Here is a 26,605-nt window from a genome sequence, read left to right on the forward strand (position 1 = left end):
TTTGTCTCCGTACCCTAGGACTTTAGCCATGGTCACATGCACTAGGTGCTCTCTGGCCCTCCCAGCCCCTCAAAGGCTCAGGCTCACCCTGGGCTTATGAAGGTGCTAAGCTCCCCTCCCCCCCCAACCCCAGAGGTGCCTCCGAACCTCTCCCGCCTATATTGCCCTTGAAGACATTGTGGGCAAGTCAGGCAGGACAGAGGTGGCAGGCTTCAGCCCAAAGCAGGTCTGGGGACTGAAGCCAGTGACATTCAGGTTACCCGGAGGCCTTCTCTGAGCCATGACGCCGAGACAGGCCCTGGGGAAGGTTGTGAAAAATCAGGGACACCAAGACAGCCCCCCCCCATGTCTTTTCCAGGGTGGGTGAGTGGTCTGGTGGCCCTTTAACCTTTCTCTCTTCCACTGTAGGCTGCCCAAGCTTCTCAGGGGAAGCTGGCCTCCGTCCATTGGTGCTTCTGCAGGACCAGGGCAGGCCTGGCCCTGGAAGGGTATCTCTGGTGCTTACAGCCAAGGAAGCCATAGCAGGGTGACAGACGCAAGGCTCACCGTGCGCTGTGAAGGCTGGTTCTACAAAACCACCCTCAGCCTGACTGCCCTTGCCTGCTTGGCCAGTGTGAATAAAGATATTGGATTCTCTTGGCAATTCGGTCTGGTACTTTTTGCCCTACACTCTTCTCCCGCCTTGGAAGCTGGCTGCTCTGGGCCTGCCGGGGCCTGATACAGGGTTCCACAGAAACAAGGTCTTGCTAAAGGTGTCACTCTGTGTTCTCTACCTGCAAATAAATCCGCCTCTAGCGAGTCGCTCACACAACAGAGACCTGGAGTCTCCCTGAGAGTCAGCTGGGATCCGGGCAAGTCCCCCCATCTCTGAGCCTCAACTTCACTGCCTGCGAAGTGGAGGTGACACAGTTTACCTCACAGGGGCGGGGGCGGGGGGGATGGGGCTTCTGGATTAGATGGCATGGCACCTGACAGGTGCCATGTTCTTTCTTGGGCAACAGCTGTCAGTCTGCAAGTCTGGCTCCATGCAGCAGAAGCACGGTGGTGATTTCCATCAGAGAACATCCCAGAAACTCACGTTCCAGCCGGGTACCTCAAAGTGCCACCCCAACTGTGTTAGCTACGGTCTCGTTACTGTGACAGGAAGAAAGGGTCTATTTTGGCTCCAGGACACAGCCTACCGTGGCATGGATGACATGGCAGCCAGGGTGTGAAATAGCTGGTCACATGACATCTGCAGTCAGGAAGCAGAGAGGTGAAGTTGGCTGCCCAGCTTGTTTTCGCCCATTTAAGCAGTCCTGGACCCCCGCCCCCCCGGACCACAGAATATGGCACCGTGCATAGTAAGAGGGCATCCTCGCGCCTTAACTGACCTAGTCTAAAAGCAACCTCATAGACATGGCCAGTCTGAGGTGATTCTAGGTCCTGTCAGATGGACAAATAGCTACCACATACCAACCACAGCTCCTCACTTGGGTGAGGGACCTCAGAGTCCCACACCTCTGTCTCAAGCTTATAAAGGAAACAAATGGAAAACACTCATAGTGTGCTGGGGGTGGCCGTATTGACTAGCACAGTCCCCTGCCTATACTGTTAAAGTGACACCCCCCCCCCACCCTCCACTCTCCTTGCCTTCTGCTGTGGGTGGAAAAGCAGGAGTTTGTGCCCTCCTCGGTGTAGACAGCACGATTTGGTGCCTCTCTGTGCACCAAGTAGAAGATGAATAATAATGCAAAGAACATACCATCTGCCCCTGCTCGGGACCCAACCCCGACTCGGTGGCAGAGTGGGCTCTGTGTCCTCGGGGTCCCCTGAAAGGAGGCCTCTCATTGTACCTGCATGACTTCCGGTGATCTGCAAAGAGATGGCACCACAGCATGCTCTGGCTAGGCCCTTGTCTGTTCAACAGGCTCTAACATGGAGAAGGTCCAGATTGGCTTGTGTGTTGGCAGGATTTGTGGTCAGCGGGTTGGCTGACTGACGCTCTGGAAACTTCGTGCCAGGCACCTGCAGGATTTTCACACTAAAGCCAAAGCTACAGGCACTTCCAGGTGGTGCCAGGTCAGGTTACAGAGGCCAGCACTCCACCTCACCCCCCTGTCCAACTATCATACACTCTTCCTCCCAGCTTCGATTCAGAGATGGCTAAGAGATAGCCTCTGACAGTGTCCACGCTCAGTGTTCCTGACCCAGCAGCCTAGTCTCAGTGGCTGTACCAGCCCCTACACCTTGGTGACAGAGACTCCAAACAGGCAAGGCATGGTGGGGCTTGGGGGGTGGCTTCATAGAATTGGAGGCTGCCAAGCCAGGGTTGTTGAGAGAAGATCTGTGTTTGTAAGAAGAGGTGGCACATGCCTTTACCCCAGCACTTGGCAAAGACAGGGAAATCTCTGTGGTTGAAGGCTAGCCTGGTCTATATAGAGAGTTCAAGGCCACCCAGGGCTTCACAGATACTGTCTCAGCAAAATAAAATGGAAGCAGAGAGAGAGGCAGAGAGGCAGCAAGCAGGATGGGATTCAGCCATGCATGAAGCTTGGCCTGCGGTTGACCTTGGTGCTGGAGCCTTTTAGAGGCAGCTCATTGGGGCCAGGTGGGGCAGACAGATCCAGACCAGAGGGAGGAAACCTGCACTGTGGTCCAGGGAGGCGATGAGAATGCCACATGCCGTGAAGAGAGCAAGCTCCCACTGGACTTTTGAAGGAGGTGGGAGACTCAGCAACAGAGTGAAAAACAGGCAGGGAGCCAGCCCAGCCCAGACAAAGGCCCTGCCCATCGGCCTTCTCCCATTCCTAAAGACTTTTGTCTAAGAAACCTGGTAGCTTTCTGTCCTAGCTTTGTGAAGGACAGTCTGTTTGGTTGGATGGGTGGAGGATGTTGGGTAATTTGTTTAGCCTTTTTGGAGCCCACGTTGTCTTTCTAACATCCAATCCCAGGCCTTCTTTCTTGCCCAGCTGAGCGCTTTGTCTCACCAAGGTAGACATGGAATGCGGTAGAATACCACATCAGAACTTACGAGGGCCCACAGCATGCAGAATCATGAAACGAGGGCTAATTGTTTGAGAAAATACATGTGAGTCTGTCCCTAGAAGTGCAAGCACAGGGCCCAGCTCCTGTGGGCTCCAGAGCCAGGCTGGGGGCTCAGAGCGGGCCTGCTTCCCTTTTCCATCCACTCTGAGAGTGTTCTCTGTCATTGGGCCTCGGCTGGTTCTTCCCACTCTGTGAGACTTGGCGTCCCTTGTGTCCAGACAACAGTGGGGGTGGAGGGGGGGGGCGCACTACTCGGACTGAAGAGTCTGAACAGCAAATGCCTGTTGGATGAATGACTTTGCCGAATCCCCTCACTTCGGGCCTCAGGCTGCCACGTGTACAGCTGCAGGCCCGGGAGAGCCGGAGATGCTCACCAGGAACAGATGCAGATGGGGAGGACATTATGGGTGGGGCAGGCGGAGGGAGAGCCAGAGAGGAAAGAGGGATTTCCAGGACACAAGTCAAGAGTTCATAGAGCTGAGCAGACCGGCAGGAAGGCCGTAGGTGAAGACCACAGTCACAGTGAGAAAGCAGTGACCCTCAGGTGGCTTGGAGGCAGGATGAGGGAGGGACGGATGCAGGTTTGGAGGCCAGATGAGGTGCAGACAGATGCAGGTCTCCATGTGCCTGCGGTGGCTGACCTTTTCCTAGGGACCACTAATCAGTTTAGGAGGGAAAAATTGACAATACAGAGTCTCACATAGATGGGATAAGTCTGCCTTTCTCTGACTAAGGTTCATTTTTAGGATGGTGTTTATCTCTGAAATTGAGGAACGCGGTGCTGCCATCCATGTTGGCCCCCTGTCTTCCTCACTGCCTCTTCCTGGCCCTTCAAGAAGCAGCTCAGTGCTTTAGTGCTCCAGTGTCATCAGTGAGGTATGTCCTGTGTTTCTCAGTGTCCTACCAATATCTGCTCCAGGCTGCAGTCACTCCCCCCCACCTACTGTACAGCTGCCCATGGTTTCTGGCCAGCCTAGGTCTTCCCTGTACACATATGCCTGTCCTTGGAAGGCAGAGTGAACCAGGCCTCACCAGCCTACATTTCTGGCTCCTCTTTTGGGACCTTATTCAGGAAGAAGGATACTGCCTTTGAGTCTCAGAAACAAGGCCTATGTGTGTGTGTATGTGTGTGTGTGTGTGTGTGTGTGTGTGTGTGAGTGTGTGTATAATTGTAAGTGTGTGTATGATTGTGTGTGTATGGTTGTGTGTGTTTGTATGTGTGTGAGTGTTATTGACTGTGTATGTATGTATGTATGTATGATTGTATGATTGTGTGTGAGTGTGTATATGATTGGGAGTGTGTGTGTATGATTGTGAATGTGTGTGTGTGTGTGTGTGTGTGTGTGTGTGTGTGTGTGTGTGTGTTCTCCATGAACCCCCTCCAGGCTCAGCCTGGCCAGAGAGGACAAGATCACTTTGGCAGGAGCCCCCACTGACATGCTGTGTGTCCCCTCTGCCCTGTCTCAGGGCATTTAGAGCTCACTGAAGTGTGCATTGGAGGGGACCTGGTGTGGTTGGCAGCTGTTAGGGTCTATGTCTGAGCCAGCCCCCTCAGGCTCAAGTTTTACAAGTGCGTTCCCCACAGGGTGGTGTTGTTCTTCCAGGCTGTGGGAACTCTAGGAGGGGGGCCAAGCTGGCAGAAGTGGGTCATTAAGGGTGGGCCTTTTGAAGGTGATACAAGACAGGTGTTTCTGGTCATGTTCTCCACTTTCCTGTTTCTCTGTGATGTGAGCATCCTTTTCCACACACACTTGCCGCCGTAACCTGAGCCCCTCCACCGCTGGTCCCTTACCATGATGGACAAAAGCCCTCTGCAACCATCACCTGAAGGAAGCCCTTCTTCCTTTAAATCGCATCAACCTTGCACATAGACAGCAGCATCTGAGCACACATCTTTCTCTAAGCAGTGTTAGAGGAATTATAAGCCACCTGGAAGAGGCACATGGCCCAGCCTCTCCCCAGGCCTCTCAGCCAAACATCCAGGATCTGAGCTGTCCATCTTCAGAGGACAGCTGGATGATGTGACTATCAGGGGACAGAGAAAGGCTGGTGGTTCTAAAGGAGACCTCAGGGCTAACAGGGCCAGCTGGAATCCTGCTCCGGGCACCTAGCAGGGTGTGAGGACTGATGGAGCCATGGGCAGGAAGAGAAGCTAGGCACTGCGGCTTGTGCAGAGGCCTCGGGGCTGCCCCTTTTGGCCCCCATTTCCAACAAGACTGTTGTTTTCCCAAACCCCTCCTCTTGAGCTAACAGGAGTTGACTGCTCTTGCTCACAGCTGGAATAACTTTAATTAATACTCTGCAGTCTTCCCTCCCCCCACAAATGTAATGGCACCTGATAGGGGCTGTTGAAAGGACTACAGGTCATTTCTGTTCTGCCACCATTAGCTAGGAATCTCCCAGAAGAGATTTTTGGGTATCCCCAAAATACCTGGGTCAGGTCAGACCCCACTGAGAGTGTCAGGTCCAGGGGAAGGCACTGGGACTGTAAAATAAGCTTCGTGAAGTACAAGAGCGAGTCACTAAAGATGGGGGTAGCCGACCTTCTCCTGTATATTTGGGTCTTGAAGGATGAGTAGAAATTTTTTTGGAAGGAAGGGTAGAAAGCAGGTTCAAGTGCCATTCTCTTCTGTATAATCCTAAAAATCCTGTAAATGCTTTTTTTTTTCCTTTTGTTTTTTCAAGATAGGGTTTCTCTGTGTAGCCTTGGCTGTCCTAGACTCACTTTGTAGACCAGGTTGGCCTTGAACTCACAGCGATCCTCCTGCCTCTGCCTCCCGAATCCTGGGATTAAAGGCATGCGCCATCACGCCCTGCTCCTGTAAATGTTTTTGAGGGGCCCCTTTGTGGGCCTCATGGTCTAGTGTGGGATGCAGGATGGGCTAAGAGACAGGAGGACCATTCAGAGATCTAGAAATGGGCTCGTATGTTCAAGAAGCAGCCCGCACCTCCATCCTTCTTCCTGTTCAGCCAAGGCCCCTCCCTCCTTCCCACACCATCCCATTAGGGTCTCCACAGACCACCATTCTTCAGGCTTGTGCTTCCTGCTCACCAGACAGCATTCTTTCTCCATGGCATCAGTCATCTCCTGGCACCCCTCAAAAATTTACTCAGGCCTCACATCTGGTATCTCCTCCCCAGCCCATCTCTACCAGAACATATGCTTTGCAAAGGCAGGTGTCTGTTTGGCCCGTGGTCCCTTCCCTCCTTCCCTCTCTTTTCCCCTTTCTTCCTCTTTTTCTTCCGTGGGGTGGGGAACCAAACTCAGGACCTTGTACATGTCGCTTTTTAACTATCAACTTGACAACAGCCTGCAGTCACCGGAGAAAGCACCTCCGTGGAGGAATTGTCTAGATCAGGTTGGCTGTGGGCAACTAACTGCCTTGTTAACTAAGGGAAGAGCCAGCCTGAATGAGGGTGGCATCATTTCATGAGCTGAGCCCTGAACCATGTAAGGGTAAAGAAAGTGAGCTGAAGCCAGGTGTGGTGCATACGCCTTTAATCCCAGCACTTGGGAGGCAGAGGCAGGCGGATCGCTGTGAGTTCGAGGCCAGTCTGGTCTACAAAGCGAGTCCAGGACAGCCAAAGGCTGCACAGGAGAGACCCTGTCTCGAACAAACAAACAACAAGAAAGTGAGCTGAACAGACGCAGTAGCAAGCAGGCAGCTGGTGCCACCCGCTCCTCTCTGCTCTTGGCTGTGAACGAGATGCCATGGGAACGCTGTGTTCTTGCCTGATGCTCCTGGACGGCTGCGGACTGCAACCTGGAATTGTAAGGCAGATAGACAAATCCTTTTCTCCTTTACGTTGCCGTTTGTCGGGGTGCTTTTAATCACAGCAACAGAAATGAAATCAGAGCCCTGTGCAGGCGCTCTACCATTGAGATACACCCCAGCCTTGTTAGTTCTATAACTTTAGTTCCCCCTTAGTAGCTACTTGTCAGCCATATTTGTGGCTAATCTAACATCCTTGTAATTATCAGGTAAAGCTTAGAATGCATTAACTTTATTTTTTTTTTTTAAATTTTTCGAGACAGGGTCTCTCTGTGTAGCCTTGGCTGTCCTGGACTCACTTTGTAGACCAGGCTGGCCTCGAACTCACAGCGATCCGCCTGCCTCTGCCTCCCGAGTGCTGGGATTAAAGGCGTGCGCCACCACCGCCCGGCTTAGAATGCATTAACTTTAAAAGACCGCTGGCTTCCACCAAAGCTAAGAATGTCATCTGAGGACATTTAAAGTCTATAGTCTACAGTGCCCACCCCCACCCCTTTGCTGTAACCTTATACCCCCCAATCAGGACATGTTCTAAGCACCTTAATTTATGATTTTTCCTTTGTTCTGTGACTATAAAAGTTCATATGCCCAGATGGAACATGTCAGTTGGGGCAAAGTGACTCAGTGTCATGGGGCTGTGACCACTCATATGTGGTACAGAATATACTTTGTTGTCTTCCCTTTGAGGTGGGAACTACTTTTGTTTAACATTATAGTAAATACTTGCTGAATGGCCCAGGAGGAGTCCTAACATCAGGGAGGGAAGGAGGAGGAAGAGGAGGAGGAGGAGGAGGAGGAGGAAGAGGAGGAGGAGGAAGTGTGCATCATCCAACCCAGCCTCACATATATACAGGTTACATTATATGGGCTAAGCAGATTGTATTTATGTATTTAGGAGTGTGTGTGTGTGTGTGTGAGTGTGTGTATGTTGTGTGTGTGTGTGTGTGTGTGTGTGTGTGCGCACATAAAACAATAAGGAAAAACTGGCAAAAGCCACCCAGCCCACGTACTTAGCTTCTGACCCACAGGAAAGAGCCTCCAGACCCTCCAGGACTTCCTGAGATGTGTGACAGGCACATCCCTGTGATCACTTCCTCTTCAAGGAGGCCAGCAATGACATCTAGAAAGCCACAGGCCTCTCTGCAGAGGATCAGGGGTCATGGCCCAGCCAGCAGCGGGGCCTGAAAGGCGTGATGTTAGTGTTGACCCCTTGAAAGAGAAGATAAGCAGCAGGCCCCAGATGTGGCCCTCAGAGTAGCTACACCCATGAAGTCTCATCAACATGGCGGAACAAGGAGGACACCAGTGGACACGTCAGCACAGAAAGGGAAAGACTTGTGGGGCCTGAACCTCAGACGAAGAGCTGTGGGCAACTAGGAAACACTGAGAGTGAGAGAAATGGTTTTTCCCAGGGAAGACGGCTCCCTCTACTTGCTTAGCCTATATCAAGTGGTCTGCCCTGAGATTGTATACATACAGGTTACAGCATATGGACTAAGCAAAGTGTATTTGTATTTAGAAGGGGGGGGGAGACAACAGTTAGAAAAAGAGACCATGAATTTGAGAGAGACAAAAGTTGGGGTACATGAGAGGGGCTGGAGGGAGGAAAAGGAGAGAAAAGTTATAAGTTCAAAAGATAAGTTATTTAAAAAACCCCAAAACTTGTTTTTCTTTTGAATGGCTCTAATCTTCTTAACCAGCACCCATTCTTTGTCTGAACTGTTTTTGTTGTTGTTGTTTTGTTTTTGTTTTTTGGAGACAGGGTCTCTCTGTGTATCCTTGGCTGTCCTGGACTCACTTTGTAAACCACGCTGGCCTCGAACTCACGGTGATCTGCCTGCCTCTGCCTCCCAAGTGCTGGGATCAAAGGTGTACCCCACCACGCCCAGCTTTCTTTGTCTGAACTTTAAATGTCCCCCTTCCTAGTCTATCTCACATGTTTTAAAAATCTTTCCAGTCTGCTCTTTGCCCTCAGTTGTTGCTGTAAACCTGACCAAAGCCAGCCACCAATATCTGCACTGCATCTAAATGCCATCTGTCTTGGTTCCTCTCACCAAATTAACCAGGCCATTGCTTTTGAATTCAGCTCCACCTCAAGACTCAAGACACAGTGAAAACACAGACAAGGTCTTTCTCAGTGTAACACGACTAGTCTTAGGTTCAGCTCTCCCAAGAGAGCTCAGCATTCTAAGCTCCCGCCAGGACTTCCTATGACATTCTGCCTCCAGTGGCTTGGGACCTGGGGCACTTCCTCAAACTCTTCCCATCTCTTCCTGCAAAGCAGTTCTAGAGGCTCGAGAACCACAGGGCCAAAGTTGGTCACAGCATCAGCTCTTTCTGTGGTAGTTACTTGTTCATTGCTGTGACAAAACATACCTGGCCAAACCACTTAAAGGAGAGAAATGACTTATTTTAGCTCATTTGGGTCGGTCACAGCATCAGCTCTTTCTGTGGTAGTTACTTGTCCATTGCTGTGACAAAACATACCTGGCCGAACCACTTAAAGGAGAGAAATGACTTATTTTAGCTCATTTGGGTTTTATCGGTGGGAAGGGGGCCGGGATCAATCCTGCTTCTTTGGATCAATCCATCATGGCAGCTGCGGTGTGTGACTGAGCTTCTTCACCTCATGGTGGATAGGGAAGTGAGGATGAAGGAGAGAGACAGACAGGAGGGTCTGGGACAAGACATAGTCCCCAAAACATTCACCCAGTGACTTCTTTCCTCCAGTAGGTCCTGCTACCTACAGTTTCTAGAACCCCAGCTAGGGGCTGAGCAGTTATCACATGAGCCTATGGGGACATTTCCTACTGTACTTCATTTTACCCAGAAAGACTAAGAAGCTGGGCGTGGTGGCGCATGCCTTTAATCCCAACACTCGGGAGGCAGAGGCAGGCAGATTGCTGTGAGTTCGAGACCAGCCTGGTCTACAAAGTGAGTCTAGTACAGCCAAGGCTACACAGAGAAACCCTGTCTCGAAAGATAAATAAATAAATAAATACATACAGTGGCATGGTCACAGGCATGTTCCACCCCTGCACACCAGGTCCAGGAGGCAGGGATTTATTTCCAGGTTTCAGATATGGAAACTGAGGCTCAGAAGAGGCATCAGAGTTCACCAAAGATCACACAGCAAGGAGGTGGCAAAGCTGGGGTTGAGGCTTTTGCCTGTTACACTGAATCAAGACACTGGGGTCACTGCAGTCACTAGGGTTACATCCTCCAGAAGCCTGGCCTGTTATCCCCGGCTCAATCAGGATCTGATATATTTTTTGGCCTTTGCATACATTTCAAAATAGGTATACTTGTGGTAACCACATTTTCTAAGGACAAATTTGTATATGTGGCCCCCCCCCCCAAAAAAAAAAGATGTTTCCCCGCGTCAGTTTAGCTTATTGAAAGTCTTGAAAGGATTAAAGTCAAGTCATATGGACTTAATACTTCTGGCTACCAGGGCTGCCACAAAAATCTAGGCCAAGGGATGTTGTTTTTGTTATAATTCCCATATGTGTTCTCCTCCCGTGCTAAGGGAGCTCCTTGGTTAGAGTGAAAAGTCCCTCACACTCTGGTTGTTCCACAGGATGCAGCATGGAGCTGCCAGAGGGACCAGCAGATTTCTCATGGGATAAGGGAAGGATCAATAGATGCTTTTAAAGCTCACACAGATGTCATCTGTTTGTCCACTCACCTACTTGTCCATCTGTCTGTCCATCCATCCATCCATCCATCCATCCATCCATCCATAAACACCTATTCACCAACCTACTTACTTATCCACCTACTCAACCACCTGTTCATCCATCCATCTGTCCATCCATCTGTCTGCCTGTCCGTCTTTCCATCTGTTCATCTATTTAGCCATCTTTCCTTCCCCTCTTCCACCTCCTTCTTCTTGTGTGTATGTATTTGGTTTTGGTTTTTGGTTTTTTAAGACAGGGTTTCTCTGTGTAGCCTTGGCTGTCCTGGACTCACTTTATAGACCAGGCTGGCCTCAAACTCACAGCAAACCCCCTGCCTCTGCCTCCCTGAGTGCTGGGATCACAGGTGTGTGCCACTGCTCCTGCCTTTCCTTTTTTCTTCTTATCTTTTAATCTTCCTTCCTTCCGTCCTCCCTTCCTTCCTTCCTTCCGTCCTCCCTTCCTTCCTTCCCTCCTTTCTCCCTTTCGGCAGGGACAGCCTGATCACTTACCCTCAGCCACACCTTGCTCTAGGTACTTGAAAAGCTGTGGGGTCCATAGTTCTCACCTGTGCCCAGAAGACACCATTAGATTCGCCTACTAGCACCTGGTCAATTACATGTTGGAGCAAAATGCAAGTGAAACCAAACAGGAAACTATTGATGTCAATAAGGTTGTAGGAGCTCAGGGACTGGATGGGAATGGGTGCCAGAGGCAGACAGGGAGGTTTGTGTTTGACTCACATCCTTCTTGCAGATGGATGTTGATTGGAAACCAGGATGGGGCCCACACTGCCCTCTAGTGGCAACTACTGGTACCACCTTGCCTGTTTCTCTCTCTCTCTCTCTCTCTCTCTCTCTCTCTCTCTCTCTCTCTCTCTCTGTTTTGTTTTCTGAGACAGGGTTTCTTTGTGTAGCCTTGGCTGTTCTGGAATAGTTTTGTAGACCAGGCTAGCCTCAAACTCAAGAGATCCTCCTGCCTCCGCCTCCCCAAATGCTGGGATTATAGGTGTGTGCCACTGTGCCCTAGCTTCTCAGTTTCTATTAAAGGAGTTTCAGTGCCTTTAGTGTACAAAGTGCTCAGTCAGATACAGGTGGGCATTTGGGGTAAGAAGGGACAGCAGACTGTAGAGGGCATGTGTTAGCCTCACTGTGCAGGCAGAAAGCACAGGCTCTGTGTATAATACACAAGGCTCACTGCGTGTGCCCGGGACACACTGTTGTGCCTGGGCATATGATAACCACAGCCTTCTTCCCAGCAAGGGCAGTCAGGAGTCAAGAGACCTCTTCCAGTTCAGTACAGAGAAGGGTCCCTCAGCGGCAGCGGCAACATTCCAAGAAGCCGGGACTCCAGAAATCTGAGAGTGTGGGGACACTCTGCTGTCTACTTCAGTCCTCTGCAGGCTGGGTATACGTCTGTGACTTATTTGTGCTGGAAAGAGGACCTTGGCCTTTTGTATACAGTGGCTGCAAAGAACACACACACACACACACACACACACACACACACACACACATGTATGCACACACGCATGCATATACATGCACGCATCATAACCTCCTTACAGCAGGGAGCGTGGGTGCTGGATCAGGGCTGGACTTGGGGAAAAAAGGAAACCTAGGTATCAACTTTAGCCAGGCAGCCTTGCCGGCTGTGTCGTTTTGTCTCTTTTCCAGCCCAGACTGCTCTCCAGGCCTCCTCCTTGGGGGACATGCAAACTCTAAGTGTGGTTACTTCCTGATGTATCTGTGTCTGTCCCTCCTAGATGGTAGGGTGGCCTGGGAATCTTCTGTGACCACCTTTACTCTCAGTCCAGTAGCTTAATGAATGTTTCCCCGCTGACTGGAGGCAGGTATTCCTTCAGTGCCCAGGAAAACCATAATTCAAATGGCAATGCGATATTAGGAAACTGTCTGTTACATACTAAGAGCCTGGAATTTCTGCTGGACCTCATGGCCAGGGTTAACCATACACCCTGAGGTCACTTGAGACTGCTAGCTTCCTATGTGTGTGTGCTCAGCCTGTCTGCTTACCCTGCCTCTAGGAGAACTAAGTAACAACCAACCGTACTTGCCTTGGATCTCCCATGTAATCAACTTGTATAACCTAAGCTAATGTATAACTGTGACCTTTACGTTATGCACCCTTCTATTCTACAATCTACCACAAAGCCTGAAAGCCTCCGTTTGTGGATATCAGTGATGTTTGTAGTCTGGGTCCCTTGGGATCACTTGGAGCCAGAGACTTGGCCCCTTGTAGAACTGCTAAAGGTTTCTGTAAAGCGTCTCATTTCTTCCCCACGTGACACTTTCTGTGCTGTTCAATAAACACAAGCAAAGCCCTTTGCGAGGGACAGACACACAACAGACACACAGAGACACAGAGACGGAACACACGGAAGACACAGTTCACACAGGAACAGATGCAGGAACAAACAGATTCACAAGACAGCCTTCAGGCAGGTGTTGCTTCAGACGCAGACGGACGGATGGAGGGCAGGAAGCATAAAGCAGAGAGTTCGAATCTTGATTCGCTGTTGGTTTAGCGACTCCAAGGGGAAGTGCATTTCTTCCCTTCTTTAATGCCATGCACTATTGGCAACTCAGCTAATCACTAATGCATATAATCCATCCAATCGGACCCTTGCTTGATAGGCAGGGGCCAGAGAAACAGTGGTATGGCCACAGGCGCTGTGCAAGGTCAGGCCACACAGCCTGGCCAGACCCTACATGGTCAGTGGTACCTCAAATAGCCATTGGCTTTCTCGTTCCAAGGGTACAGAGGCTCAGAAGAAAACATGTGTTCCGGAGCTAGAAAGCCTTGGTTCTAATCCTGGACTTGACTCTTCCCACCCTGGGGCTTTGGCCTAGTCATTTAGTCTCCCTGTACCTCAGTTTCCTCATCCAAGGAGTAGTATGAGAAGCCCTACCTGCAAGGTGGTTGTCAGCACTAAATGATTGCATTTCTGTGTATATGTGGATCACTTGGGGGGTCTCATTAAATAATGGATTCTGACCCAGCAGGTCTGGGTGGGGTCTGAGACTCTGGCACGCACTAGTATGAACACTTGGCACAGTTAGGGTTTCATGTCAAGGGTGGATGGTATGAGTGTTAGGTGCTGTTACCTGAGGAGGCTATGGCTTCTAGAACATTCTGCCTGGGGCATTCTGCCCTTATGTCTACCACAGTTCTTTGCTTCGTTCTTGGGTCTCTGAGGTGAGTGTTTTGAGGCCCTGGGTTAGCCTATGTTCTAGGCCTTGAGGAGGGACAGGCACTGGACAGAAGAGAGCTGAAAGAGACCCAGGAAGAGAGAGGGCCTGGTGGTGAGGGCCCACAGAGCGGCCCCTCAAGTGACCATGCTACCTTGATTAGCCTTCGCAGGCCAAACCACAGACCTCCAAGCCTCTCCACCCCTGCCCACTGCTTTACCCCTTGCACCTGCCGCCCCCTGCTTCCTGCAAGAAAGGTGCAGGTGGCTTCAGCCAGGCTGCCAGGCTGAAACCACAGGCCTGTCACCTCGGCCACATCCTTCCCTGGGTGCATGAGCCAGGCCTGGCTTGGTTTCTGACCTCTGACTTTCATAAGACAGAGGGGGCTAGAGGTGTGGAAAGAGCCCCCTGTACCACTGTGTGTGGGGCGTAGTACATTTTGGCTCTACTCAGGTGAGCTCTGTCTCCTTTCACAGCCTTGTCTGTGACAACCCAGGGTTGTTGCAGGAATCCTTGAAAGAAAAAAGTGAGTCTGGGGTTTCAGGGTTCTTGACTCATACTGCTTCATGGTACCTGAGCTCAGTGGAGGCGAGGAGGGAGGAGGGTCATTTCTCCAGGATCTTCCGGGATCTTCCGCAGTACCATGAATGAGCTGGCCGCAGCAAGTTTGGTAAACAAGAGGAGCATAAGTAGCCTGTGGCTTAGCTAGCATCCTTTGCCGTGTCAATTCAAACATGAGCTCTCGAAGATTCCTGAGATCAAGGCCTTGGATTACTGGGGCCAAGCCCCACGTATCAGTAGACGTGAGTTTCGGCACAGCCCCGATCCTCCTTGGCTTTTTCCGAAGTGGTGGTGGTGGTGGTTCAGGGAATGGGGTACAATGTACATGGAGCCCCTATCAGTACCTGTGGAAAGCCCTGCCTCCCTGGAGGGTTGCATGAAGGCCAGGGTGGACTCTGCCATTCCGCGGGCGCCTTTCCTGGGGAAGGACTCGGAGTTGGTTATCTAACCCGAGCTGGCCTCCTGTAAGGGCTGGGGAAGGGCAGAGGCAGCACCTTGGGCTTCTGCTTGCTGGCGTGACTCATGGCTCCTGGGCTCTGGCCTCTTGGCGGTGGTCATTTCTCTTTGGGACTCTTTCCTGCACTTTGGGGTTTGTAGGAGAGCTGATGGAAGAAGTTCTCCTGCTCCCCCCAGGAGGTGACAGGTGATACACACTTAGTCAGTACGCCTCTAGGATCGAAGGCAGGAAATGGATTCCAGTGTGGGTGTGGGTCTCTCAGGGCTTTTTCAGCTGCTCAAGAGCCTGTCTTCTGAGGTCTGGGTCTCTGCCCTCCAGAGCTTGTGTGGACTCCAATCACATCCTTCTGGTTTGTTCTGTTTGACTCAAACCAGCCACCACCTACCTGTCCCTGTGGTCTGCAGCTTTGCAACTGTGATTGCCCCAGGGAAGGGATCGGGCCTTAGTGAGATGAGGGTCCAGGGCCTGGTGAGCTTGACCTGGCCCTAGTGAGATGAGGGACCAGGGCCTAGTGAGCTTGACCTGGCCCTCGTGAGACAAGGGACCAGGGCCTGGTAACCTTGACCTGGGCCTAGTGTGATGAGGGAGCTGGGCCTAGGCCTAGTGAGTTGGTTGCCTTGCTGGAACTCAGCTCTGACCCATGCTGGTGGTGGGGCTGAAGAGGCAGAGGGGACTCCTAGGAGGGAGCCCACTTTCCAGCCCACCCGTGTATGGTTAGAGAGGTTGGTGGTTTGATTGCTGGGCAGGGTGGGGAGGAGGTAGCCTATTTGGAGCTGTGGAGTCTTGGCCCTCATGGACCCTAGCTCCTCCTAGTACCCTGGCTTGTGGCATAGTCTAGATAGAGTAGAGGCATGCTATGGGGGTGAGGAGTGTGTCCCCGACAACTCTGAGAAGGAAGGTTGAGTAAACAGTCAGTAAGGAAAGGGCCGTGTCCTTCCTTGCACGAGGGGCCTCTCACGATTGCCTTTACTCACTCTGAAAGTGAAACCAGCCACCCACCACTCACAGGCCCTGCTCCCTGTGAGAATTTTGTGGCCTGTACTTCATTAGCTAGCTGCCCAAAGCAGCAAGCACTCACTCAGAGGGCTGCTAGCCCCCGTGGGTGTGCGGGGGAACTCAAGACAATCTGCTGGGAAGACACTAGCCTTGAGCACAGGGGCCTCGCACGTTCTTTCCCCATCACCAACCCTGCCGGGGAGCCAAGCAGAATGAAATTGGTACCTTTAGGCCCCTGGAGCACCAGGGCGACAAGCCACGTGATGATGCCAACCTCACTATAAGGCCTCAGAAGAGAGAAAGCTGGACATGCACACGCTCCTGGCGGCCCCATCACAGGATGCTGGCTTCCCTCTCACCATAATCCTGTAACCTGTGCTCAGTGGGTGCTCCTTCAGGTTGGCAGAGGCATTCACACGAGTCAGGGATCCCAGGTGCCAAGCATAGAGGCCAACCCAGCTTTTGCCATCAGCATAGGAGAATCGGGTTGTTTCTGGGATCTCTACAAGGCACTGGGATTCAGCATTAAAGGCTCAGAGAGACAGCCATGAGGGGGAGACTGAGGCAGGCAACCACCTTCACCAGCCTCTGGGCCTTCCTTCCCTTCTCCACATCACTTCCAGAGTTATGGAGCCAAGGCCTGTGAGTAGAGGAGCCAGGCTTGGGCTTGAACTTTCTGGGGACACCTATTCCCCTTAAACTAAGCCATTGTGATTTGTTTCCATTGCTTAGCCATAGTCACAAACAAGCTTGTGAGGCAAACATCACCCAGGGATTAAGAGCCTGACTTGATAAGCTGGCCCAGTGGTGCACACCTTAAATCCCAGTACTCAGGAGGAAGAAGCAGGTGGATCTCTGTGAATTCAATGCCATCCTAGTCTACACAGCGAGTTGCAGCAGGCTGACCAGGGCTACACTGTGAGACACTGTGAGAAAGAGACAGAGAAACAGACAGACAGAGACAGAGGGAGAGAGAGATCTATATAAAGAGGGGGGCCAGAGACAGAGAGACAGAGGGAGAGAGACAGAGACAGACAGACACACACACAGAAGAGGGAGGGAGGGAAGGGGGAGAGAGAGAGACAGAGAGACAGACAGACAGACAGACAGACAGACAGACACACACACACACACACACACACACACACACACACACACACACACACACACAGAGAGAGAGAGAGAGAGAGAGAGAGAGAGAGAGAGAGAGAGAGAGAGAGAGATATTGAGATTGGATATCTGGTGGCTTGGCCTGTCAAGATGGTTCAGTGGGTAAGAGGGCTTGCCACCAAACTGGACAACCTGAGTTTATCTCAGAGACCTATGTGGTGAAAAGAAAGAACTGACTCTCAAAAATTGTCCTCTGACCTCTACACATGTACGGTGACACACACATGTTCCCTTCTCAGAATAAATAGATAATTATGCATAGACACTCAAAGAAGCCTGCGTTCTTCTGTGACTGAGTTGGATCTTAGCTTTAGTGTTCTGGATTTGTGAGATGGGGCAAGTGTTTCTGTGCCCAGTTTCCTCTTATGCAAGAGCAAGGAATTAGTATAATTCTCACTAAGTATGTGGGGCGCTGAGAAGATTAAATGACATGACATGCACTAAGCCCTCAGATTAGAGTCGGCTGAAAGCAATCAGTGCTAATGGCTGGCTGGTGAAAACATTTTAATTACTTACCAGTGTATCTTGCCTCAACTGGCTTTATGTGACAGAAACGTCAGACCGCCGGGAATGGTGGGAGGGAAGGGGGGCGGGTCTGGGGCCATGCGGCCTGACTGAGGCAGGCAGGTGACAAGAGAAAGCTGCATCCTTCCTACATCACTCTCCTTGCTTCTGCAGTCAGGATAGCTGTCAGCTCTGGTCTCCCTCAGGATCTGGTTCTCCTTCAGAAGGTGCCTTGTTCCTTACCCCTTATTTGTTTAAGGCAAGACAGGCAGAGCCTCCCTCCCCCCCCCACCCCCAAGGCCCTGAAACACTGACCCAGGAGAGATACATTCTAGGCATTTCCGGGAGCAGCTGTATTGGTCAGCCATCTGTTACTGGAACAAATACCAAGGTAGTAAAATATAGAGGATCATTTTATTTTGGCTCGCAATTTTGAAGGCGCCAGTCCATGAAGCCTGGCCCTGGTGTTTTGGACCCTTGACTGCACTTTCTGGTGGCAGTGTCCAGCTAATCCAGGCTCCACCTCATCTCATGGCCAGGAAGCAAGAGTAGGAGAGTTTGAGAAATGGTCCAGGGATCTTTTTAGTACCCGCCAAGAGCATATTCCCAGTAACCCAGGGACCAACAGGGCCAAGATAGAGACTAAATATTTTCTCCATGGGCTTTTTGGAGAGAAATTCCATAGCAGCAGGAGAGAGTGTATTTTGTTTTTTTTAAAAAAATATATTATTTATTTATTTATTGTATATAAATGCTTTATCTGCAGAAGAGGGCATCAGATCATATTATAGATAGTTGTGAGCCACCATGTGGTTGCTGGGAATTGAACTCAGGACCTCTGGAAGAGTAGCCAGTGCTCCTAACCTCTGAGCCATCTCTCCAGCCCCACGCTTGTACTTTGGATGGGTCAGTCTAGCAGCTGACAGGGGTTAGGTCTGAGGTCTGGGTTCAGGAAGAGCTCTTGGGAAACCATAATTTCAAGTTAGAAATGCTGAGAAGACTGAGTTCAAATGCTGCCAGTGAAGGGGCAGACGAGCAAGAGGGACTTGGGAGGCAGCACTAGGCCCATGCGCTGACAAGATGCTGGAGAGCAGGGCTGAGAGGTTCCATAGCCAGGGTTGGGGCGGCAGGAGCTGCTTCCTACAGTATGGACTCTAAAACATGAGCATGCATCAGCATCTGTTGGAGCCTTCATGAAGATGATGCTACCAGGCCCCAAGGCAAGAGCACCAGGCACCCAAGCTGCGGAGGGGAGAGTCTGTGAATTTGTATTTTGAAAAAAAGACTTTGTCTGTCTGTCTGTCTGTCTATGCCTTTGTGACTGTGCGAGTCTGTGCACATTGCAGAGAGCAGAGTAGGGCATCAGATTCCTCGGTGCCAGAGTTCCGGGAGTTTTCATGATGCTGAGCTCACTAAGCAGCTATTGGGGTGCACACCCTGTTCCTAATGACCACTCAGCCATCATTCTTAGCCACCAAGCCACCTCTCAAGCCCCAGGGAGTTTGCATCACCAGTACATTCCCAGGGAATCTGGGGCCACACACAGAGAGAGGGCTGCTGTCCCTGAGAACAACATAGTGAGGTTTGCTGCAGCTTCTGGGTTGGATCTGGATAAGTCTGACCTGAAGAATGTGTTTAAGGAGGTCTACAAGGAGGGACTGTAAGCCCTTGTGCATGGTGGAGTTGTTGTGCAACGTCTTTTCCCTGCCACACTCCCTCTGCTTGAGAATGTCTTTCGCCAGGGCCTAACAGGCCATGGTGCCTTATACTTCTGTTGTGGAATCTTCCAGATGAAGGGGGTAAAAAGACGTGATAGCCATTCTTTATTAAGAGGAGCAGACAACGCTGGGGTGTCACAGACCACACCTGTAATCCTAGAGCTGGGTGGGCTGAGGCAAGACATCAGGCTACAGATCAAGTTTAAGGCCAGCCTGGGATACATGAAGTTTTCCTTACCCCGCCGGCACCCCCCACCCTGCACCATACCCCACAATACGAACAAATAAACAAGGTGGAGGAAAGGAGACTGGAGATGTAGCTTGGTAGGGAAAGTACTTGCCTAGGATGCCCAAAGTCATGGGTTCTCTAGTGGAAGAGTCCCAGCACGCAAGAGGTAGAGAAAAAGAGCATCCCATGCCCAAGACCATCTTCTGTTGTACAGCAAGTTCAAGGCCAGCTCAGGCTATGTAGAATCCTTTTTTTTTTTTTTTAAATGAAAGAGATACAGACATTCCAGAGGAGAGGGTGTTGTTTAAGGATGGACAGCTAAGCCGGGCGGTGGTGGTGCACGCCTTTAGTACCAGCACTCGGGAGGCAGAGGCAGGCAGATGGCTGTGAGTTCAAGGCCAGCCTGGTCTACAAAATGAGTCCAGGACAGCCAAGGCTACATAGAGAAACCCTGTCTTGAAAAACAAAACAAAAACAAACAAAACAAAACAAAACAAAACAAAAAAGGAGGGAGAGCTGGGGTAGTTAACAAGCCTCAGGGAAACTGGAAGCTCTGCAAGGCTCACACTTAGAAATGGTCCCCTGCTAAAACTGGCGCAGGAAGGGACCTGTGCAACAGTTTTTAGATGTCATCATTGAGTGCCAACTACCTAACAGGTGAGGTATTAATTCCTTGGGAGAGGAGCCTCAGGTGTTCTGTCTCTAAATCAGGGCGGGAGGGAGCGTTTTCGGATTGGGAAGCCTGGCCCCAGGCCTCTACCTAGCTGCAGGAGAAGCTGGGAAGTAAAACTGTGGCTTGTGGGTTGGGGGCGGGGTCTGCTCTGCTTTGCTCTCTGTTGCTGTAAGAGAACATTCTGACCAATAGCAACTTGGGAAGAAAGCTGCTTTATTTGGCATATTTGGCCAGGTTACAATCTGTCACGGGGGTGGGGGGGGTGGGGGGGGGTGGGGGGGTGGGGGTGGGGGAGTCAGGACAAGCGCTCAGAGCAGACAGCAGAGAGGAAGACTGCTTACTGGTCCACTCCCAAGCTCGGGCTGAGGTAGCTTCCTTTTACAGCCTAGGCCCACGAGCCTGGGGATGGTGCCACCAACAGCAGGCTGGGTCTTCCCATATTGAGTTAATTCCTCTCAAATGTGGTCACAAGTAATTTGATCTGGGCGGTTGAAGCTCACCCTCAACCCAGGAGATATCCCCAACCCAAGAGACACCTCCAATCCAGGAACGGTTTACAAAGCTGCCACGTGAACAGCAGGTATGATGGCATCAGCTGAGAAGAAAGACCCTCTCTAGAGGGTCCCATGCCATCTCCCCCTTCCCTCAGAATGTACCCCCTCTTCGTAACAGTGGCACCCAGCAGTGTGTTCTCTGTGATGGCTGAGATGACAGTGGCCGACTGTGTGTTTAAGTGAGAATCGGTGGCTACTCTTTTAGGTGGGAGGACTTCAAGCCCTTTTAAATCCTGATCCTCAAGCTGGGGTGGTGAATGGACCTGCCATCCCATTACACGGGAGGCTGAGACTACAGAGTGAGACCTTGCCTCACCCATCCGTCCCCCCAGTTAAACACATACAAAACATCTCCCTGTCAACTGTTCTTGCAAATTCTGAGTTGGTTGGCAGTATTGAGCAGCATTCCCCGCCAGCATGCCATAATCTCCACACCCCCATCACCTGAGGTAACTTCAGTCCTACCCCCTCCAATTACAGCTGGGGACCCTACCTAAGCCCACCTAGAAGATACCAGGCTGCCTCCCTCTGACTGCGCCTGAGGCTTTGCTTGTTTCTCGTGTGCCCACGTGGCCCCTACAAGTATCTCCCATCTTGAATGGGATCCCTCAGTCCTGAAGCTGTCATTGCCACCATCCAGGAACTGGGGTGCCTGGACTCATAGCTCTATTGGCAGAAGGTACTTTTCCCCTGGCTGTGCACCCAAAGAGTCCTTAATATTGGCAGGCCCCTTAGAGGCTGGGGCCACATTTTAGCTAATTGCTTTTGTCCCTCAGATGCTCCCAGGTTTATTGTGTATTTATGCTGCAGCTGGGGTGGTCCTTCATGCCTGTAGTAGCGACAAGAGCCTTCTGTGTGGTTGCTATGTGGGCCCAGTTTGAAAACATTGTTTGAGAGCTTCAGGTGGCCAGTGCTCAGCCAGGGCACTTTCCGTGAGTCCTGGTCATTGGCCCAGCACCTTCTGGGGACTTTCTTTGTAGCACCCCAGGGCACTTGCCCCCATAGGCCCAGCTTAGCCCTGTGATTCTGGGGAGTATATTGGTACCCCCATCAATATCCGGATGCCCCTTTGACATCTGGTACCCAGTTGTGCATGAGGCCAGAGCTGGGAGGACACTCTCTGCCTCTCTCCTCTCAGTCCGCTCTTATTTAGATTCTTGAAGTAGTATCGAGACAGGCACAACTGGGTAGCACAGGCAGGGCCAGCGGAGGACTACCCGGCTCTCTGTGTACGTTATAGGGCCAGGCCCAGCCTGGTTCCTGCCCATTGCCCCACATTGCATCTTTGCCGTTCAGGGCCCAAAAGGTCCCCTGTTCTTTGGAGTCTCTAGTCACTGGTTCCTGAGGCCGGACCTCACAGGGTTGGGGGGCGGGGAACTATCTTTCTGGGTGGACTGGATCTCTACCCTGGGTTCCTGCTTTCCCCAAGCAGACATGTAGGCGATGGAGACAGCTAGGCGAAGCCTTCTCAAATGGACATCTAAATGGTTGATTCTTTAATAAAAAGCACTAAAACCGAAACAAAAACACCAGGGAAGCTGGGCTTCTAGGAAGAGCCTCTCACAGGTGCTCTGCAAACATCACATGTCCTCTCCTTGGGGTGACACCTAGCCTGTCTTCTGAGAAAGATCAGAGATCTTGGCGAAACCCCGTTTGAGAAAAGAGCAAACAGAACATTTGAGAAAAGAGCAAACAGAGAGTCTTGCCCTGCTTGTTTCCCATGGTGGGGCGGGGTGAGACTCTGGCCTCATAGTGTTGTGACCACACTGCTAACCTTCACACAGTTCCTGTGTGGATCTCTGCTGGAGGCATGTCAGGTGTGATTTCTGGGACCATGTCTGGAGATGTCAATAGACGTCAGGTTGCCTGCCAGAGTGGGCATGTTAAACACACGAGGATGTGACCTCCATTTACGACCACCTTGGGTAGCAAACTTCTTGTTCCCAGCGTCGTCTGTGTTTTGCCCCCCTCTCGGGTGCTGCATAAGCAGGGGATTCCTTCACTCTGAGAAATGCATCTCGAGTTAGAAAAGTCTCATCACTGTGCTGTCACCATTAGAGGGTACAAAAACAAGCTGAGGCAGCTTCAAGGTTGACATGCCATGGCACCCTGCGGAATCGCTGTGGCATCCATGGCCTATCGTCAGTGGAGATGTTATCGTGCTTACTTGTCCACAACTATATCTGAAGTTGCCAGAGGTTTTAGAAGTTCTAGGCCACTTGTCCTTCTCTTCCCCCTCTCCCTCCTCACCCCCTTTAGATGCTCTCTAGTGAGAGTCGGGTCATTTTCAAGCTCTGGATGAATCCCACAGTTCCTGTTTTGCAGTAGGCTCCCACAGCCCACACAGCTGGGACACAGCTGGGGCGGCTTCAGCCCAGGATCTGAGTGGTCTGGGGGAAGAGCGTGGTAGTGATAAGGTGGACAGATTTGTCCTGGTCTTAGCCCTGAGAAATCCCAGGTGCTGGTAACTCTCTCCGCCGAGCCAGTCGCAGAGAAGGTCTGATGGGACCCGTGTGGAACTGCGTAGGTTGCTGTTGGCGCTGTGGGCGATGCTGAATCCAGTAGCCAGAGGGGGGGAGTGGGTGGCTCCCAGATCATCATGGGAGAATGCACATCTGTAGATCAGGGCTCCAATGAGGAGGTGAGGACTGTAGCAATGTGGATGCAATGAGCGGGGGGGGGGGGGGGGGGGGGAGGATGGTCTGGAAGTGGGGGTGAGAAAGGAGCCATGGAGGATGGCACCTTCTAGCTTTGCCCCTGGCAGGTGGGGTGTCCCTAGTGAAGAGTAGGTGTTGGTAGAGCCCTCCAGTAAATAGACACAAGACTGTTTCTCGACCTTATCTCAGTTGGGTCCCGCTAAGGTTTCTTCCTACCCCGTGTTCTTCATCAGTTGGGAGGGGCAGCTGTCTGTGCTGGTGAGGCTGGTCTTGCAGTCAGATACCTGTTAAGGACCAAGGAACAAGACTGGAATCTGGGTCACCAGTGAGGCTGATGCAATGGGGGTTGGGGCTTTTTCTTCAGTTCCCTGGCTGAACAGCAAAAGATAGGTCTTAGCTTTAGTGAGGAAATGGTCTCTAGGTGGGTCACCGTGTCATCTGGATGAATAATGTCATCCAGGGTGAGCAGGGAGGGTGAGGCCAGTGGGGAGGGTACCTCAGTAGATGCGGGGATCTTCACAATGGTAGAGTGTGGGTTGTGGCAGAGTAGTGGTGCACTAGAGTCTATAGACCCAGCCCTCTGTTTATGGCTATGAACTTTAATTGCTGCTGGGCTGTCATGTGACTAAGCAATGGCCAACGCAATGCTAAAGCAGCTAGGGCAGCCTGGATAGAGTGCCTGCTCTGCAAGCCTGAGGACCTGAGTTCGATCCCCGATCTGGCAAAGACAGGAGGATCTGGTTAGCCAGTCTAGTAAACTGGTAAGCTCTAGGTTCAGTGAGACTGTATGTAAAAGTTAGAGGGGCTGGGGCAGTGGCTAAACAAGTAACATCATTTACTGCACACACAGGGAGGGCTGAGTTCTAACCCCCCCCCCCAAAACCACACAAAAAGCTGGAAGTGGCTACATACACTGTTATAATCCCCAGTAGTGGGGTCACCGGGGCTCGCTGCATGCCAACTTGCCTCCAGGCCCAGTGAGAGACCCTGTCTCTAGAGAACAAATCAGAGAGTGTTAGAGCCCGGAACCTGACATCTTTCTCTGGCCTCTGCATGCTTGCACGGTGCACCCCACACATACACATACACACACGTATACCACACATGTGCACATACCAAAAGAAAAAAAAAGAAATAGCCAGGCAACTTTAGACAACTAGAGACATGGCCTCAGCCTCTTTCTCTGCCTGTAGCTGCAGGAACGAGGGTGTGATGGACGGTGCCTGAGCATCTCCCGGATGTGTGAGGAGGAGGCAGCAGAGTGGTTGTTGAAGATGTCCCAGGAAAGAGACAGGTTGGCTCTGGACCCTGACCTCACAGAGCCACCTGCCGGCCTGGGCTGCCACTTCTGGACTTCTTACATCTGTGAGAGGAATCAGTCCTCTCTTATCTGAAGCTGTCGTTTTCTTCTTTCCTGTTGATGCACGCAGCTGAACTGGGACGCTGCTGTTGGTGGGAAGGGGTCTGCAGCTTGCAAGGTCGGGTAGAACAGGTTAGTGGTGATGAGACAGAGGAGCAAGTGCCATACTGATTGATGCAGGGGGACAAGGGACTGAAGGGGAGGAGCTGGTACAGAAACTGGGGGACGGCAGCATAGACGTTGACGGCTCCCAGAGGCTTGAATGATGAGGAGGGGTTGGATCCTGTCTTAGGGTTTTGACTCCTGTGATGAAATGCCATGACCAAAAAGCAAATTGGGGAGGAATGGCTTTATTTGGCTTACACGTCCCTATCGTGGAAGTAAGTCAGGGCAGGAACTCAAACAGGGCAGAAACACAGAGGCAGGAGCTGATGCAGAGGCCATAGAGGGGTGCTGCTTACTGGCTTGCTTTCCATGGCTTGTTCAGTGTGCTCTCTTTAGAATCCAGGACCACCAGCCCAGGGATGGCACAACCTACAATGAGCTGGGCCCTTCTCCACCAATCACCAAGTAAGAACATGACATACAGACTTGCCTATAGCCTGGTCTTATAGAAGCATTTTCTCAACTGAGGCTGCCTCCTCTCAGAGGACTTTAGCTTGTGTCAAGACATAAAACTATCCAGTACAGAGGCAAACCCCTGGATTCCAGGGTGCAAAGGAGAGGGGAATCTGAGGGGATCCAGCATGGCTTTGTCTTCAACAAGAGCAATCCTATGGTGGACAAGGGGCAAAGGCACAGCTAAGAAGGGACATTGGGGCTAGGAAACCCCTGTAAAAATGGGGTCTTTGCAGTAGCGAGTGAGCTGTGAACTATGTTTGTGAAAGTAGAGAGTGAAGGGAAGTTTGTTCGCAGCAGAAACCCATCAGGATGCAGAAGGAAAGAGGGGTATAGAGGGCCCAGGAGCAGCATCTGTGGGGACTGTGGGGTCAGGATGCTGAGGGGGAAAGGTAGCTTAGTGAAGGGGGTTATCCAAACACAGCAATCCTCAGTAGGAGACCTGGGGTGACTAGGTGAACACTGTCAGGCCTCTGACATCTGAGAAGCTTCTAGATTCTTCCTCACGACACCCCAGAGGAAATGCTGGTGTCTCCAGGACAGCAGACCAGGGTTCTTAGGGGACTCCAGTATTTTCTGCTAGGGTGGTCTGTGAACAGTAGAGTCCCACTGGTGACACAGCATGCCTGTGCCCTGCACATGAAAGTCCCAAAGTCTGAACATGAACTGACGGCCAATTGATGACCAGTAAGAATGCCTGGGCTGGAGGAAATTGGGGTGGGAGTTTCCTTGAGACCAGGGGCCTGGTGAGTCCCATGAGCTTTGGGGCTAAGCTCTCAAGCTGGGGCTGTGTGATGAGTATTCTGAAAACTCCTGGGGAAAAGGGGGTGAAGTGATCTGATTGAGGTTGACGAGGGCTCATTACTGCTGCCCATTCTGGCTGCTGAAAAGGAAACTATGACTGGGCAGGAAGTTCCTGTGGTCCCAGGGATGGAAGGAGGGCCGGCACACCCCCCTACACCTGGATGGGGCCTAGGCCTTTGGACCCTGCTATGTCTAGTACTGCTGCATAAATGAGAGTGAAGTTGGCATTTATGCCTTACTTGTCTTACAGACCAGAAATCCTAGCAAGGAAGAAGGGGGTGGGGTGGGAGATGGGGAGCAAGAAAATGAAAGACTGGAGAGAGAGAGAGAGAGAGAGAGAGAGAGAGAGAGAGAGAGAGAGAGAGAGAGAGAGAGAGAGAGAAGAGAAGTTGGAAAAGGGTGGGTAGAAAAACAGAGACAGATGGATTAAAAATGGGGTTTTTAAGGCTGTAGCATGTAGACTAAACCATTCACCTCCCACGCCACTGGCCATACTGGGTCCTAGACTCCACCTCCTCCCAAGAGTGGCGGAGAAATGGAGTCTGTCACATACTGGGTAGAATGCCCCGTGGGGCCAGGGAGTATAAACCCACCTTTTTCCTCATCCCTCTGTGTGCC

The 26,605-nt window shown here is 51.5% G+C and overlaps 1 protein-coding gene across 3 annotated transcripts in view; it reads left to right on the top strand.

Annotated features, from left to right (window-relative positions):
- The first annotated feature begins 2,604 nt into the window (after nucleotides 1-2,604).
- Nucleotides 2,605-26,605, top strand: part of IL2RB (interleukin 2 receptor subunit beta) — a 43,359-nt gene continuing 19,358 nt past the window's right edge. The window contains exon 1 of one of the 3 annotated variants that reach the window (XM_084749132.1): nucleotides 2,605-2,734. Coding sequence is in view for 1 of the 3 variants with exons in the window: in XM_084749127.1 (XP_084605253.1) it covers nucleotides 14,421-14,489 (69 nt within the window). In the remaining 2 variants the exon portion in view is untranslated. Of the gene's footprint in view, nucleotides 2,735-14,192; nucleotides 14,213-14,405; nucleotides 14,490-26,605 lie in introns of those variants that run through there. The other 2 variants (XM_084749133.1, XM_084749127.1) reach the window with 2 other exon arrangements.

This window comes from Acomys minous (assembly GCF_964271855.1).
Source record: "Acomys minous genome assembly, chromosome: 12".
NCBI classification, from domain to species: domain Eukaryota; kingdom Metazoa; phylum Chordata; class Mammalia; order Rodentia; family Muridae; genus Acomys; species Acomys minous.